Raw genomic sequence first — 16564 nt, 5'->3', positions numbered from 1 at the left:
GGAGAGCTAACAGTGGCTCTGGGCAGGGGGGCAGCAGCGGGGACAGGAGGGGCAGCTGGAGGTGGGTTACATTTTGGAGATAACGCTAGCAGGACTTGGTGGTGGATGGGGGGTGGGAGGTACATGCAGCAGGTCCCTTGGGCGAGGGAACAGGGCAGGGACAAGTGGGAGGAGGCCTTTTCTCCTCGTGCGGGGCTCAGGATGTGCCTTACAGCAGTAGTCACCAACCTTTTTGGCACCAGGGACCAGTTTCATGGAAGACAATCTTTCCACAAACCAGGGTGGGGGTATGGTTTTGGCATGAAACCGTTCCACCTCAATTATCAGGCATTAGTTAGATTCTCATAAGGAGCCTGCAGCCTAGATCCCTCACATGCGCAGTTCACAATAGGATTCGCGCTTCCCCGAGAATCCAGTGCTGCTGCTGATCCGACAGGAGGCGGAGATCAGGCATGGATGCTCGCCCGCCGCTCACCTCCGGCTCTGCAGCCTGGTTCCTAATAGGCTAGGGGCTAGCACTGGTCCACGGCCTGGGGGTTAGCAACCTTTGCCTTACAGCGGCTCTCTCTCCCATTCTCTCTCTGCCTTGGTAAGGACACACAGGGCCCAGAGCCAAGAGGTCCTCGCTTCCCTGAGCCTGCTCAGGTCATAGGACCTGCCAGTTCCTGTCAGTTTCAAGGTCGTGGAAGCAGTGGGACTGGGGTGGAAGGACAGGAAGAAAAAAGGCTGGACCAGGAAAGGCAGGACCCACAGTCTAACAACCAGACCCTCCCCCAGGACCCACCCTGGAGCCCGCCATCACCCTGGGGACAAGTATATTCAACACAGAAACAGACTGCACCACCCCAAGCCCACAGCCTGGGCCTCCTACAGGCCCCAGACACCCTCCTTCCCCTCCCCTACCCCAATTTACAGACACCCCGCACCCTAGGCCTTCCTGACTGCACCTGGTGCCATCACAGTGAACCTCTCCCAGGCTTACCGTGTATCCCGGAGACCAAGGCGGCTCCTGGAGAGCTGGCCGGTCCTCTTGAGTCAATGGTGTCTCCTTCGCTCCTACGGAGGGCACCAGCTGCATCCTCAGGAACAGCCCCGGCCCCTGGGAAAAGACAGGAGGGTGCTGAGCAGGACAGAGGTAGCACTGCAGCTGTTCTCGGCCCAAGAGACCTTTGGTTTGGGGCTTAGGGCTGCCAGATGTCAAGACAAATGGAGCCGGGTGTGGTGGCTCATGCCAATAATCCCAGCACTTTGGGAGGCTGAGGTGAAAGAATTGCTTGAGGCCAGGAGTTCAAGACCAGCCTGGCCAACATGGCGAAGCCCCATTGACATGGTTTGGCTCTGTCCCCACCAAAATCTCATCTTGAATTCCCACGTGTTGTGAGAGGGACCCAGTGGGAGGTAATTGAATCATGGGGGCAGGCCTTTCCCATGATTGTTCTCATGATAATAACTAAGTCTCATGAGATCTGATGGTTATTATAAGGGGAGTTTTCCTGTGCAAGGTCTCTTTAGTTCCTGTCATCCATGTAAGATGTGACTTGCTCCTCCTTGCCTTCTGCCATGATTGTGAGGCGAGGCTTCCCCAGCCACGTGGAACTGTAAGTCTAACGAAATCTCTCTTTTGTAAATTGCCCAGTCTCGTTGGGTATATCTTTATTAGTAGCATGAAAACAGACTGATACACCCATCTCTACTAAAAATACAAAAATTAGCCAAGTGTGGTAGTGCACGCCTATAGTCCCAGCTGCTCGGGAAGCTGAAGCACGAGAATCACTTGAACCTGGGAGGCAGAAGTTGCAGTGAGCTGAGATTGCATTACTGCACTCCAGCCTGGGTGACAGAGCGAGACTGTGTCTTTAAAAAAAAAAAAAAAGGCAAGGTACACGGGTCTGGCATCTGGTAGCCTCAGATCTAGTAACTACTCCCAACCTACTGCAGGCACCAGCCGCCACCGAGGGTCTCCAGGATTTAACACACTGCAGATGCAGAGACAGACCTGAGGTTAGGACAGAGCCCCTGGAGAGGCTATGAGATGTTTCACTACAGAACATTAGGGTGTGGCACAGAGGGGTGGCCGTGTGAAGAGGCAGCAGGAGGGTGGCCACCTGCAAGCCAAGGAGAGAGGCCTCAGGAGAACCCAGCCCTGCTGCCACCTTGATCTTGGGTTTCTGGCCTCCAGAAGGGTAAGAAAATAAATTTCTGCTGTTTAAGTCACCCAAAAAACAAAAAAGAAAGAAAGGTCAGGAGATATCGGTTCTGAATAGGAATGCTGTCCTTGTCCACAGGGCATCCATCATTCACAGGGTCAAACTGCCTGCCAACTTTGTCTCTAACTCCCCTGTGACCCACAGCCCACACACCATACAGTTCTTATCTCACCGGCTCCTTATCTCAGTCAATATTTCCCCTGCCCTAAAACAGCCAGGGACAGCACTTACCCGCCAAGGTCCACTAAAATTATTCAAACTGACCAATCCTGGGCGGTTTACCCTGCCCAGCCTCACCTTTCCTGTGGAAACCCCAAGAAAGGCTATGGCCTGGGCTATCCCCTTGCTCCTTTCTGCCCCCAGGCTGACCTTGGTGCTTCCCTGTGTGGACCTGTGTGGCATGGTGTACCCTGTCCTCCCAGGAAATACAAGTAATCAAAATTTTCCAATGACATTGGCCTTTCTGAGTCATAAATTAAAATCGCACAGGTACATTTTGAGACAAATGTTTGCATCAGAATCATTTTGACACAGGTCACTCTACTTAAACAAAGTGTTTTTAGGTGTTCTGCCGATTTGTCGAACAAATATGTACTGGGCTGATATGGTTTGGCTGTGTCCCCACCCCCATCTCATCTTGAATTGTAGTTCCCATAATCCCCATATATCGTGGGAGGGACCTGGTGGGAGATAATTGAATCATGGGGGCGGTTACCCCCACGCTGCTGTTCTCATGATAGTGAGTGAGTTCTCACAAGATCTGATGGTTTTATAAGGGGCTTTTCCCCCTTTTGTCTGTACTTCTCCTTCCTTTTGTCTGTACTTCTCCTTCCTGCCCACCATGTGAAGGACGTGTTTGCTTCCCCTGCTATCATGTTGTAAGTTTCCTGAGGGCTCCCCAGCCATGCTGAACTGTGAGTCAATTAAACCTCCATCCTTTATAGATGACCCAGTCTGGATATGTCTTTATTAGCAGGGTGAGAACGGACTGAGACATGGGCACTGCTGGTGCAGGCCTGGGGACCCAGCAGAGGACGAGAGCAGCAACACTGCAGCCTCAAAGAGCTGGGTGTCTGCAGAAGAGGCAGCTGTGGGGTGGCCCTGGGACAGAACAAGGGCTGTTCCTCAGCCTCCCTTGGGGCTTTTTATTTTTCTTTGAGACAGAATCCTGCTCCGTCACCCAGACTGGAGAGCAGTGTTGCAAACACATGGCCCACTGCAGCCTTGAATTCCCGGGTTCAAGCCATTTTCTCGCCTCAGCCTCCCAAGCAGCTGGACTACAGGTGCACGCCACCACACCTGGCTACGGCTAATTTTTCTATGTTTTGCAGAGACGGGTTCTTGCTATGTTGCCCAGGCTGGTTTCAGACTCCTGAGCTCTAGTGGTCCTCCCAACGTGGCCTCCTGAGTTGCTGGGATTCTGGGGTGAGTCCCCGTGCCTGGCTTCCTTGGGGCTCTTCTAAGAGCAGTTTCCCACCCTCCTCTTCACTGGTCCCTCCACTGGACCAGCCGACAAAAGAGAGGGAGGCCATGGGGACTCACTCTGTCCCTGGCCATCAGCACTTTTTCCCATGTGACAGGGAGGTCTCAGAGCCACCGGGCAGGGTCTCAGTGATTGTGACAAGGCGCAATGATGCCTGGCATGGCCCGGAAGGGCTAGCATCACCCCAGTGGCAGGTTGTATGATTGTCAGGCAGCAGAACCTGGCAGCTGAGACTGTGGTCTCTGGGGTTAGGTCTGGGTTCAACTCCTTGCTCCAAACCCACCTCTACTACTCACGGGCTGGATGTCTTCAGTGATGAACTCCTCAGCTTCTCTAAATATGTATCCATAGGTGGACCTCTTCTGCCCACTCAGAATAGTCTGTGACTGCCTGTTTCCTGGGGCTCTGATGTAATAAGAGCCCCATGCCTGCCACTCTCAGCACCCATTACAGAGGGGCTTGCTGGGCTGGGTGTGGAGTTCTGTGGAGGGCGCTGGAGCCCTGTACTGAAAGGAGAGAGCCCACAGAAACGAAGAGGGCACCGGGCCCTCGTGGCTCATTCTCTCTCCCTCTCTCCTTTCTTCACATGGGGTCCACCTGCTGAGCAAGAGAGACATGGGGGTGGAGGATGGGACCTGGAGATGCCTTCTGCAACACCTTATCCATTCATCCCTTCATTCAACAAGCACTGGGGGCTACATGACACACAGAATGCCCTGCAATTGCCAGCCTGCACAACACAGCGAGACTTCTCTCCAAAACAATTTTTTAAAATTAGCCAGACATGGTGGTGCACGCCTGTAGTCTCAGCTACTCGGGAGGAGACTGAGGCAGGAAGAGCGCTTGAGCTAAGAAGTTCGAAGCTACAGGGAGCTACAATCATGCCAGTGCACTCCTGCCTAGGCGAGAGAACAAGACCCCATATCTATGTAAAAAGGTAAGAAAGGAAAAAGGATGTTCCGTAATGAGGCTTATCACAACCACCACATCGGATGAGGAACCTGCAATCCAGCAGCCCTGATAAGACATTCTCAGAACTCAAGGTCTCAAAACCCAAGCACCTGTTCCCAAGGAGCTACTGGAGGGTGTCCTCCACCAAAACAAGAGTGTAAACCAAGAATGAGCAGGGCCTGGGGAGTGAGGAGGGCTGTCAGCTGCCCGGGGGTCTGTTGCAGCCAGGCAGGTTGTGAGTTTTGGCTGATCTGCAGCCCACACCAGGCTGCACAGGTTGAGGCTTCTCGGTGTTCCAGAAGCTTCCCTGGCAAAGAAGTGGAGTGTGGGTCTCTAAAACGTAGGCCACTGCACCCTATCCACTGGGTGGGGCATCTCTGATGCTGACACCCATCCATGACACAGGTGAAGGGGCACTGACCGAGGGATCCTGGGGTTCTCACTGACCCTGGGACTAACAGGCCCCACCTGGGGAGTGAAGCTGAGCTCTGTGCCTCTTTCTATCCAAACCCTAACCCTAACTTTCACCAACACTCAGGAATGGGAACCCAAACTTTGGAAGGTCCTATCGTTTGAGGGGGAAGGAATTCAGGGCCAAAGAGGGGATGGTGGGGACTCAGTGTATATTTTCTCCTGTACTGTTAATGTACAAGCTCGTATGGAAGACTTTTCCACACTGAAAAGGGCTTCCTTCCAGTGTGGAATCTAGACGGGTCTCCTAAGAAGAGAAGGATGCCCAGCAACTTCCCCACATTCTTTCCAATCAAAGCGGCCTCTGTCTGGCCAGTTCTCTCATGCAAATCCAGATTACGGCTCCTCCAGAAATATTTCCTGCCTCCTTTCAACTCCTCAGGAGCCTCTTCTCCAGGTGGAGCTTGCTCCTGACAAGAGGTGAGTAATGGCTGGGCCCACTGGCTCACACCTGTAGTCCCAGCTACTTGGGTGGCTGAGGTGGGAGGATCACAGGAGGCCAGGAGTTCAAGATCATCCTGGGCAACACAGCAAGACCCCATCTCTAAGAAAAAAAAAAGAAAAAGAAAAAAAATAGCTGGCATGGTGACTCAGGCCTGTGGTCCCAGGTACTCGGGAGGCTGAGGTAGAAGGATCACTTCAGCCCAGAATTTGAGCCATGAACATGCCACTGCATTCCAGCCTGTGTGGCAGAGCGAGACCCTGTCTTTTAAAAAAGAGAAAAAGAGGTGAGTGATGGTGGGAAGCTCGTCAATATCTGTGTCAGTGCCCAGGGGTCCTCCCCACCAGGGGCATATTCTCAACATTTTCAAGCCATGCCTTGTTTAGACAGCTGGGGTTCGTCAAGTTGAGTGTGTTGCCAGCTCTATCACAGGGCTCCCTCTTACTCACAATGGGGCTTCTCTACCAGGTGGGGTTTTTCTGACAGTTGCTAAGGAGGAGGTCATATTTCACACACTCAATGTCTGACTCACATTTATTAAAATGTTTCCTTCAGGAAACCTTCTAGAAAAAAAGAATCTTGAGGCAGGCAGATCGCTTGAGGCCAGGAGTTTGAGACCAGCCTGGCCGACACAGTGAAACCCTGTCTCTACCAAAAAATGCCCAAATTAGCCAGACGTGGTGGTGCACGCCTGCAGTTCCAACGACTCGGGAGGCAGAAGCAGGAGAATCACTTGATCCCGGGAGGTGGAGGCTGAAATGAGCCGAGATCATGCCACTGCACTCCAGCCTGGGTGACAGAGCGAGACTCTGTCTCAAAAAAAAAAAAAAATCTTGAGCAACAGTCAGGGTTTGCCCAAATTCAGAAGTCACAGGACATGCCCTCAGACACCGTTTCCCTTCCAAGAGATACCCACGCTGCTAACACCTCCCTGGCTCTGGTCCTGTATTTCCACCTCACGTGTTCCTCAGCTTCTCCCGTGCTGGGAGCCAGGGAAAACCACGTGCATCTTACCATTTGCATGTCCCTGGAGGATGCTTCTTCCAAAAGAGCCTGCATAGAAGGCAACTCTTTGGGTTTGAGCTGAGATTCCCAGGCTGAAATGAACGGGGAGAAAAAATGAACTCCTTTCAGAAAGAAATAGTGACATTAAATTGAAAATATGTATTCACCTACATATATATCCACATATGTATGTGAATATATATACACACTATACACACATAGGCCTTTTCTTTTAATATTGAATATAAATATTCAAATTTTAATACCAAATACATATATTCAAGTTGAGATTTCCAGTCTGAAATGAATTGAGAAAAAATGAACTCCTTTCAAAAAGAAATAGTGGCATAAAATTGAAAATATATATGTAAATATAGATATATATATTTGTGTGTGTGTGTGTGTGTGTACACACATACACTTTTGTTTTGTTTTGAGACACAGTCTTGCTCTTTCACCCAGGTTGGAGTGCAGTGGCGCGATCTTGGCTCACTGCAACCTCCGCCTCCCGAGTTCAAGCAATTCTCTGCCTCAGCCTCCCAAGTAGCTGGGATTACAGGCGCCCACCACCACATCTGGCTAATTTGTTTTTGTATTTTCAGTAGAGACGGGATTTCACCATCTTGGCCAGGCTGGTCTTCAACTCCTGACCTTGCGATCCACCCGCCTCAGCCTCCCAAAGTGCTGGGATTACAGGCATGAGTCACATGTTTTCTTTACTTTTTATTTTATTTTTGAGACAGGGTCTCACTCTGTCACCCAGGCTGGAGTGCACTGGTGTGATCTTGGCTCACTGCAACCTCCACCTCCCACCTCCCAAATAGCTGGGATTACAGACATGCACCACCTAATTTTTTTTTTAATGCCCAGCTAATTTTTTTTTTTGAGATGGAGTCTCACTCTGTCGCCCAGGCTGGAGTACAGTGGCGTGATCCTGGCTCACTGCAACCTCCGCCTCCCAGGTTCAAGCGATTCTAATGTCTCAACCTCCTGAGTAGCTGGGATTACCACCATGCGAGGCTAATTTTTATATTTTTAGTAGAGACAGGGTTTCGCCATGTTGGACCAGGCTGGTCTCGAACTCCAGACCTGAAGTGATCGGCCCAAAGTGCTGGGACTGCAGGCATGAGCCACCACACCCAGCCCAGCTTTTAATATCAACCCTAGACTTGGGAAGAGCCTGAAAGGGAAGCCAGCATCTGTGTGTAGGGCTATGTGTGGACTCTGGCAGTCATAGGAATGAGGGGGAAATGAGAGGCAATTTCCTAGCTAAGAGTTCTATGAGGACTGAGACTATTTCCAGAAAGCAGATGTTATTAGAGAAAAGAGCAAGAAAGAACTAGACAAAGAACATACATAGAAAGGTTAAATTTAAAAAGGAAGTGGACGACAAGTATGGGTGAGAATGTGGAGAAAGTCAGAACTCTCATCACCACTGGTGGGAATGTAAAATGGTGCACCTGTTTTGCAAAGTGGTATGACAGTTGCTCAAGAAGTTAAGCATAGCATTACCATATGAGCCAGCAATTCCACTCCTCAGTGTATACCTAAGAGAATTAAATACATGTCTACATAAATCTTGTATACAAGGCCAGGCATGGTGGCGCACGCCTGTAATCCCACTACTCTGGGAGGCCGAGGTGGGAGGATCACTCCAGCTCAGGAGTTCAAGACCAGCCTGGGCAACATAGGAAGAATGGTCTCTAGAAAAAAAATTAAAAATAGCCAAGCATGAGGACATGCTCCTGTGGTCCCAGCTACTCAAGAGGCTGAGGTGGGAGAATCACTTGAGCCCAAAAGGCTGAGGCTGCAGTGACCTATGATCGTACCATTGCACTTCAGCCTGGGCGATAGAATAAGACGCTATCAAAAAAAAAAAGAAAAGGAAAGAAAAAGGAAATATTGTACACAAATGTTCACAGCAAAATTATTCACAATAGCTAAAAAGTAGAAACAATCCAACTGTTTATCAACTGATGATAATCAAAATGTAGCTTATCCATACAATGTATATTATTCAGCCTTAAAAAGGAATTAAGTTCTGATTCATGCTACAACATGGATGGATCTGGGAAACATGAGGCTAAGTGAAAGAAGACAGATACTGCTGTAGTTTAAGTGTGTCCTCCACAGTTCATGGGCTGGAAGCAATTCCCATACAATAGTATTGAGAGCTGCAACCTTTAAAAGGTGATTAGGTGGCTGGGCACAATGGCTCACACCTGTAATCCCAGCACTTCGTGAGGCCGAGGTAGACCACGAGGTCAGGAGTTCGAGACCAGCCTGGCCAACACGGTGAAACCCCATCTCTACTAAAAATACAAAAATTAGCCGGGTCTGGTAGTGGGTGCCTGTAATCCCAGCTACTCAGGAGGCTGAGGCAGGAGAATCGTTTGAACCCGGGAGGCAGAGGTGGCAGTGAGCCAAGATCGTGCCACTGCGCTCCAGCCCGGGTGACAAGGCGAGACTCTGTCTCAAAAAAAAAAAAAAAAAAAAAAAAAAAGAGGTGATTAGGTCATGAGGAATCTGCCCTCATGGATGGATTAATGTGGTTACTTCAGAAGGGGGTTAGTTATCTCTAGAGTGGCCTTGTTGTAAAAACAAATCTGGGCCTCTCTTGTTCTCTTGCAACATGATGTCTTCCACCATGTTATGATGCTGCAAGAAGGCCCTTACCAGATGCAGCCCCTCAACCTTAGACTTCCCAGTCTCCGGAACTAGGAGTCAAATAAACTTCTATTGTTTATAAACTACCCAGTCTATAACTTACTTGCAACACAAAATTACTATACTAAGCCAGATACCAAAGGCTACTTATGATACGATTTCCATTATACAAATGTCTATACAGGACAACCCATAGAGACAGAAAACAGATTAGTGGCTGCCAGGGTCTGAGGGAGGGGTAATGGGGAGTAACTGCCCATGGGGACAGAGTTTCTACTTGGGGTGATGAAAATGTTCTGGAATTAGGTAGTGGTGATGGTTACACAAGGTCGTGAACCACTGAACTGCACACTTTAAAGGGGTGAATTTCATGGTGTGTGACTTATAGCTCTAATTTTTGTTTTGTTTTGTTTTTTTGGAGACAGAGTCTCGCTCCATCCTCCAGGCTGGAGTGCCATGATGCAGTCTTGGCTCACTGCAACTTCCACCTCCCAGGTTCAAGAAATTCTCATGCCTCAGCCTCCCGAGTAGCTGGGATTACAGGTGCACGCCATCACATCTGGCTAATTTTTGGTAGAGACGGGGTTTTGCCATGTTGGCCAGGCTGGTGTCGAACTCCTGACCTCGGGTGATCCACCAGCCTCGGCCTCCCAAAGTGCTGGGATTACAGGCATGAGCCACCACACCTGGCCCTCTAATTTTTTAAAAGAAATTAGAACAAATCTTTTTCTGAAACCAAAGGAAAGTAGAAGAGGAGGGCTAGAAAGTGAAAATAGAAGAGAAGCTAAAGGAACTTGAGAAACCTCACTCCGAATAGCCTTCGGTGTCCCCTCAGAACAAAGGGCGTTTGAAAATGCTCTTAACCTGACACTTCCCAGGGCACACCACCCAGCCAGGCGGGTCAGGGAATCCACAGCCTGTCTTAGGTACTCACCTACACCCGTAGCATGGAGAATCCCTCGTTCTGTTGCCCTTGGCTCTGCTCTTGGCCCCAGCTGGGAGACGCGACTGGGTTTGCATGGTGGAGTTCCTGCACACGAAGAAAGACACAGGCGCTGGGGGAGGGAGGGCTTGCAGGGGAAAACAAACTCTTGTTTTCCAATTCAGACTCTCCTTCAGCTTCAACATGGGCTTCAGATTCTTTGGGCTGAGCAAGTGATGGGTCACAAAGGGATCTTGCCCAGTAGCTAATGAACTCAGGACCCAACCCACAAACACCCTCCCCTCTGCCCCAAGGGGCTGAGGCTCTCTCACCTCGGAAGCCTGGGAGCAAATTCAAGGAGACCAAAACAGGGCCTTACTAAAGAGGGAAAGAAGGCAGTGCAACAGATGAAGCTTTGCCATCCTGTGGACGATAAGCGCCACAAAGCCTAAGCCACGTCTGTCTTGTTCACATGGCAGGCGCTTAAGAAGCATTTAGTGCCTGCGTACAGGAAGGAGCCAGGTGACGCCAGCCTTACCCCTGGAGGTCAGGGTCCTGCACTGGTCCAGCATCCCGTATCTGCACAGGCTCCTCCGCGCACTATCCAGCAATGCCCACTCCTGGATGAACTCCACCGCCACATCCTCCAAGGTGACTGATTACTAAAACAGCACACACGTTCTGGCTCGGCAAAGACCGCCCCCACCAGTGAGCAGAATGACTGGTTATCACTGGAGAAGAGAAAATGTTCAGACACGGCAGGCGTGGAAAATCCAGCCCAACGCCTATTTTTGTAAATAATGTTTTCTTGGCACACAGCCACGTGCATTTATTTACAATGCGTCAATGGCTGTTTGGAGGCCACAACGGCAGAACTGAGTAGCTGTGACAGAGATCACATGGGCCACCAAGCTGAAATGTTCACTTTCTTTCAACATTTGGACAAATCCTAGAGTGTACGTTTTGGCTCTCTGTGTAACTCCACTGACTTGTGATGCCAGAGCCTGTCCTTCCGGGCTTACAGAGTTTTTCCTAAACTCCTTATCACAAATTGGCACAGCATCACAAATTTGGGCTTGACCGCTTAATTTCTGTGAACTCTCTGGGATTCCCCAAGACTTATGTCCTTAATAATCTTTCATACTTGTGAAAGTAGGACTTCCATTGCATCTCAGAGTCTTTTTTTTTTTTTTTTGAGACAGAGTCTTGCTGGAGTGCAGTGGCGCAATCTCGGCTCACTGCAACCTTCACCTCCCAGGTTCAGGTGATTCTCCTGCCTCAGCCTCCCAATTAGCTGGGATTACAGGCGCGCGCCACACGCCCAGCTGTTTTTTTGTATTTTCAGTAGACAGAGCTTCACCATGTTGGCCAGGCTGGTCTTGAACCCCCAGCCTCAAGTGATCTGCCCGCCTCGGCCTCCCAAAGTGCTGGGATTACAGGCATGAGCCACCACGCCCAGCCTCATCTGAGAATCTGTATGGCCTTTTAGTTGCAGAATTCTTCAGAGCAGCGCTGTCCAACAGACATCACTCTCTGCTGATGGGAATGTTCCATGCCTGCGCTTTCCAGAAAGGGGCTACCAGCTACATGTGGCTGTTGAGCACTTGGGCAATGTGACTGGGGCGACTGAGAAACTGAGCACTTTAAACTTTTTAATTTTTTTTTTTTTTTAAGAGACAGGGTTTTACTCTGTAGCTTAGGCTGGAGTACAAGCTCACAATCCTAGCTCAACGCAGCCTCAATCTCCTGGGCTCAAGCTATCATCCTACCTCAGCCTCCCAAGTAGCTACGATTCCAGACACACACAACCATGCCCGGCTAAATGTATTGAATCTTAATTCATTTAAGCTGAATTTATATTTCTATGGCCACATGTGTTTTCGATAGGTCTAACCAGGGATGGCAAGGCTGGCCCTGGAGGAGCTCCGCTCAGAGCCCTGGGGTCTGCTGTGGGGCTCTTCCTCCATGCCAGCTTCCCTCTAGACGTCGGGCACAGAAGGACGTCCCCAGGTCCCCTAGGGCAGGGATGAGGCTGCTCCTCACTCGCCCTCCCCTTTCTTCCTCAGTTGGGCAGGGAAGTGGGGAGAGAGACGACAGGGCCCAGAGGACATAGTTATCCTATGTATCCACCCCTTCAACCACAGGAGCCCCCAGCTTCCTCACCATGACACTGGAGCCAGGGTTTGAGGTCGCAGTCGGTGTCCTCCCTGCAATAAAAGAGACACTGAGGTAAAAGAAGGGGAGAGGACGGAAGCAGAGCATTTTGGGGGGTCTTCAGCAGAGTGGCCACAATAAAAACCCTTACAACAGGACATCTGCCTCCATAAGCAACATGTTGGGCCCCAAGCCCCCTTTCAAACAATAGCGCCTAGTGACTTCTACTGACTCTTCCCATGTCATCAAAGGACCATTTTAACTCCTAGCTGCCCTCAAAATACCTCTAAGAACATCTACTTTCCCTCCACTGCCTATATGAAGGTGTGATTTGACATTTATCTCTTAAATGATTATTGCCTGTCTCTCTCCAACTATTTTTAAACTTTTTTTTTTTTTTGAGTCTCACTCTGTTGCTCAGGCTGTAGTGCAGGGGCGTGATCTCGGCTCACTGCAACCTCGTCTCCCAGGTTCAAGTGATTCTCCTGACTCAGCCTCCCAAGTAGCTGGGATTACAGGCATGCACCACCACGCCCGGCTAAGTTTTGCACTTTTAGTAGAGATGGGGTTTCACCCTTTTGGCCAGGCTGGTCTCAAACTCCTGACCTCAGGTGATCCACCTGCCTAGGCCTGCCAAAGTGCTGGGATTACAGACGTGAGCCATCGCAACCAGCCTGATGTAAACTTTTTAAGTATAGACCTGTATCTACTTTTTTCACAACTCCACATCCAGTCACTAGCACAGTGCTTAATGAATACTAAGTGCTTTACATATTAGGGGGTGGTAAACTTTTTCTGCAAAGGGCTAAGTAATTAATGTCTTAGGATTTGTGAGCCATATGGTCTCTGATGAAACCACTTAATTATATGGTCACAGGGCAAAAACAGCCACATGAACAAATGTGTTCCAATAAAACTTTATTTATATAAGCCAGCATCAGACCAGATTTGGCCCACTGGCCACAGTTTGCAGACCCCGCTTACGTGCTAAAGAGAATGCATCCATCATCAAATTCTCTCAATTCTACCTCCTGCAGGCATCTCAAACATTCCAACTTTTCCAATTCCACAATCATCAAGGCCCAGCTACCATCATCCAAGCCCTGAACTTCTCCAGCCTCCCATATGGACTCTGCATTCATCCTTGTCCATCCTAAACTCCATGCTCAATCCAGGAGCTAGTGTTTTGTTTACATCACAAACATAATAATGTCACTCCTCTACTTCAAACTTCAGTGACTTCCCCCTGGCCTTAGAATGAGGTCCAGGTGGCCAGGCACAGTGGCTCACACCTGTAATCTCAACACTTTGGGAGGCCGAAGTCGGCGGATCACTTGAGGTCAGCAGTTCAAACCAGCCTGACTAATATGGTGAAATCTCGTCTCTACTAAAAATACAAAAAGTAGCCAGGCATGGTGGCACACACCTGTAACCCTAGCTACTCGGGAGGCTGAGGCAGGAGAATTGCTTGATCCCAGGAGGAGAAGGCTGCAGCGAGCACTGGAGTGCCACTGCACTCCAGCCTGGCTGATGGAGTGAGACTCTGTCTCAAAAAAGACTCTGTCTCAAAATTAAAAAAAGACAATATGATACCACAAAAATCAAATATAATAACAACTTAAAATGCCTGTCTTTCATAAGACATAATCACACAGTTTCAGGTATCTTTAAGAAACAATACTAATTCTTTTTGGCAGGGCGCTGTGGCTCACGCCTGTAATCCCAGCACTTTGGGAGGCCGAGGCGGGCGGATCACGAGGTCAGGAGATCGAGACCATCCCGGCTCACACAGTGAAACCCCATCTCTACTAAAAATACAAAAAAAATTAGCCGGGCCTCAGGAGGCAGAGGCAGGAGAATGGCGTGAATCTGGGAGGCGGAGCTTGCAGTGAGCAGAGATTGTGCCACTGCATTCCAGCCTGGGTGACAGAGCGAGACTCCGTCTCAAAAAATAAAAATAAATATAAATATTTTTAAAAAGTATTAATTCTTTTTAAAAAGGCAAGGCAAGCGCATATATTCTTTTTGGAAACAAACACTTCACTCATAAAACTGAAGCCTGATGCATGATTTTCCTCTGAAGTTAATTTTTTCCTCATTTCTCAGTAGACATGAGCTTTAATCCCATTATTAAAAAAGACATCCCAGGCCGGGCGCGGTGGCTCAAGCCTGTAATCCCAGCACTTTGGGAGACCGAGACGGGCGGATCACGGGGTCAGGAGATGGAGACCATCCTGGCGAACACGGTGAAACCCCGTCTCTACTAAAAAAAATACAAAAAACTAGCCGGGCGACGTGGCGGGCGCCTGTAGTCCCAGCTGCTCGGGAGGCTGAGGCAGGAGAATGGCGTAAACCTGGGAGGCAGAGCTTGCAGTGAGCTGAGATCCGGCCACTGCACTCCAGCCTGGGCGACAGAACGAGACTTCGTCTCAAAAGAAAAAAAAAAGACATCCCAATTCAAAATGGCCAACTCAATTTGAATTTCCACTACTTGCAAAGTTTATATCGTCTTTTCCCTGAAGTCCCATTAGTTTTGAAGCTCCGTGATTCACATGCTTAGGGGAAGGACTGGAGCCAACTTGAAAAGATTTGAATAACAGTCTTACTTTTCCTTGATAATAATATTTGTGAAATAACTGAGAAACAACTTTTCTTAAGACACCCTCACCTCACAGTGAAAAACTTGATGCCCAGAGCAGAAGTAAAAGTCGTCTCAAACATAGAAAATAAAGAAAAAAAAAGTTAAAACTCCTCTTTTTGCTGCTGTTTTTGTTTTTGGGACGGAGTCTTGCTCTGTCACCCAGGCTGGAGTGCAGTGGCATGATCTCGGCTCACTGCAACCACTGCCTCTGGGGTTCAAGCGATTCTCCTGCCTCAGCCTCCTAAGTAGTTGGGATTGCAGGTGCCCGCCACTACTCTCGGCTAATTTTTGTATTTTAGTAAAGACAGGGTTTCACCATGTTGGCCAGGCTGGTCTCGCACTCCTGACCTCAGGTGATCTGCCCGCCTCGGCCTCCCAGAGTGCTGGGATTACAGGAGTGCGCCACCAAGCCTGGCCAAAAGCTTTCTTATGAGAAAGAAAAAGTTAAAGAAAGGAAGAGATGCAAAGCCAGGCTAACAGATATTAAGCTAAAATACTTCAAATTGTCAGTCACCAAAAGAAATCTCTCGTCATCCAATTCATTCCTTAATAGAAAGATGCACTCAATTTTTTAAGTAAATTTGGCCAATCAAACCAGTTTGCACAGGTAGACCCAGACCTCACTTTCCAGTTGCAAAGCTAGATAATAGTAAGTATCGTATCAAATAAAACGTGGATTACTAATTTGCAGTTATCTTGCATACTATAGGCAAGGTAGGGCCCTCTTTATGCACTTCCCCTAAAAATTGGAAAGGACAGGTGAGGGCTGGGGCCGGTGTCACCACATTCCTGAGCCGTGGGACCTGGACTGTTTGGGATTTCCCTTTTGATAGGATGACAGCCCTGTCTGCCCGGACGGGGGGTACCTGAGAGCGACAGACCGGGCGGTGGGCGCCCAGATGCGAGGCCCCGGCTGTGTGGGCCTCATGCCGGCCGGGGGATGATCGCAGGGAGGAAGCACCTCAGACAGGCGGAGCTATTCTAGGCCCTCCAGCCCCTCCCCGCGCCGGCCGAGCCCTCCCCGCCCTCCCGAGGGGCCGGGCCACACCTGCAGACCAGCCGGAGACACTCCCACCGCACCGCGCCGCGCCGCGCGGCGCCGCGCAGCACAGCTCAGCCGCCGTCTGCCGCCACCGCGCTCACTTCCGCTTCTGGTCTCGGGGCCGCCGGGAACGGAAGTGGCTGTGGCTCCGTCTGTAGTGGCCAGAGTAGCCTTAGGCGGCGGCAGAAAAACTAACATTTTCTTTAGCCTCCAAGGCGAAATTCTAGTATTCTTACCCGGGGGATGAGGTTAGGCTCTGGAGTGGGGTCCCACAGAGCATGGAGGGTGGTGCTGGGGGCGGAGCCTATGTCCGAGGGACGGGGATAGGGGTGGGGCTTAGGGCCCAGGGTCAAAAGTGGGGCGGGGCCTGTGCTCGGGGGCGGGGTGGGGTGTGGCTTGCCCTCCGAAGGCGGATGAGGGGGCTTGCACCCCAATGGCAGAGTTGGCTGGGCCTTGTTTTGGAGGGTGGTAGTAGGGGCGGGTCGGGCGCCCAAGGGGCAAAAATGGGCGGGCTTGTGCTTGGGGTGGGAATGGGAGCGGAGCTTGCACTCGGAGGGCGGGATGACGGGACCTGAGCTT

The 16564-nt window shown here is 50.1% G+C and overlaps 1 protein-coding gene across 29 annotated transcripts in view; it reads right to left on the bottom strand.

Moving 5' to 3' along the window:
* The window catches only part of ZNF333 (zinc finger protein 333), a 33994-nt gene extending 17634 nt beyond the window's left edge, over nucleotides 1–16360 (bottom strand). For 4 of the 29 annotated variants that reach the window (XR_013409093.1, XM_077978012.1, XM_015123148.3 and 1 more), the window contains exons 1-6: nucleotides 15992–16096; nucleotides 12312–12355; nucleotides 10687–10810; nucleotides 10161–10256; nucleotides 6569–6651; nucleotides 983–1099 (exon numbers count right to left, since the gene is read on the bottom strand). Coding sequence is in view for 24 of the 29 variants with exons in the window: in XM_077978012.1 (XP_077834138.1) it covers nucleotides 983–1099; nucleotides 6569–6651; nucleotides 10161–10256; nucleotides 10687–10720 (330 nt within the window). In the remaining 5 variants the exon portion in view is untranslated. Of the gene's footprint in view, nucleotides 1–982; nucleotides 1100–3973; nucleotides 4291–6568; nucleotides 6652–10160; nucleotides 10297–10657; nucleotides 10880–12311; nucleotides 12356–15809; nucleotides 16097–16221 lie in introns of those variants that run through there. The other 25 variants (XR_013409096.1, XM_077977994.1, XR_013409097.1 and 22 more) reach the window with 22 other exon arrangements.
* Nucleotides 16361–16564: the final 204 nt, after the last annotated feature.

This window comes from Macaca mulatta, chromosome 19 (genome assembly GCF_049350105.2).
Source record: "Macaca mulatta isolate MMU2019108-1 chromosome 19, T2T-MMU8v2.0, whole genome shotgun sequence".
Lineage (NCBI taxonomy): Eukaryota > Metazoa > Chordata > Mammalia > Primates > Cercopithecidae > Macaca > Macaca mulatta.
This window is presented reverse-complemented; position numbering and strand designations above follow the sequence as displayed.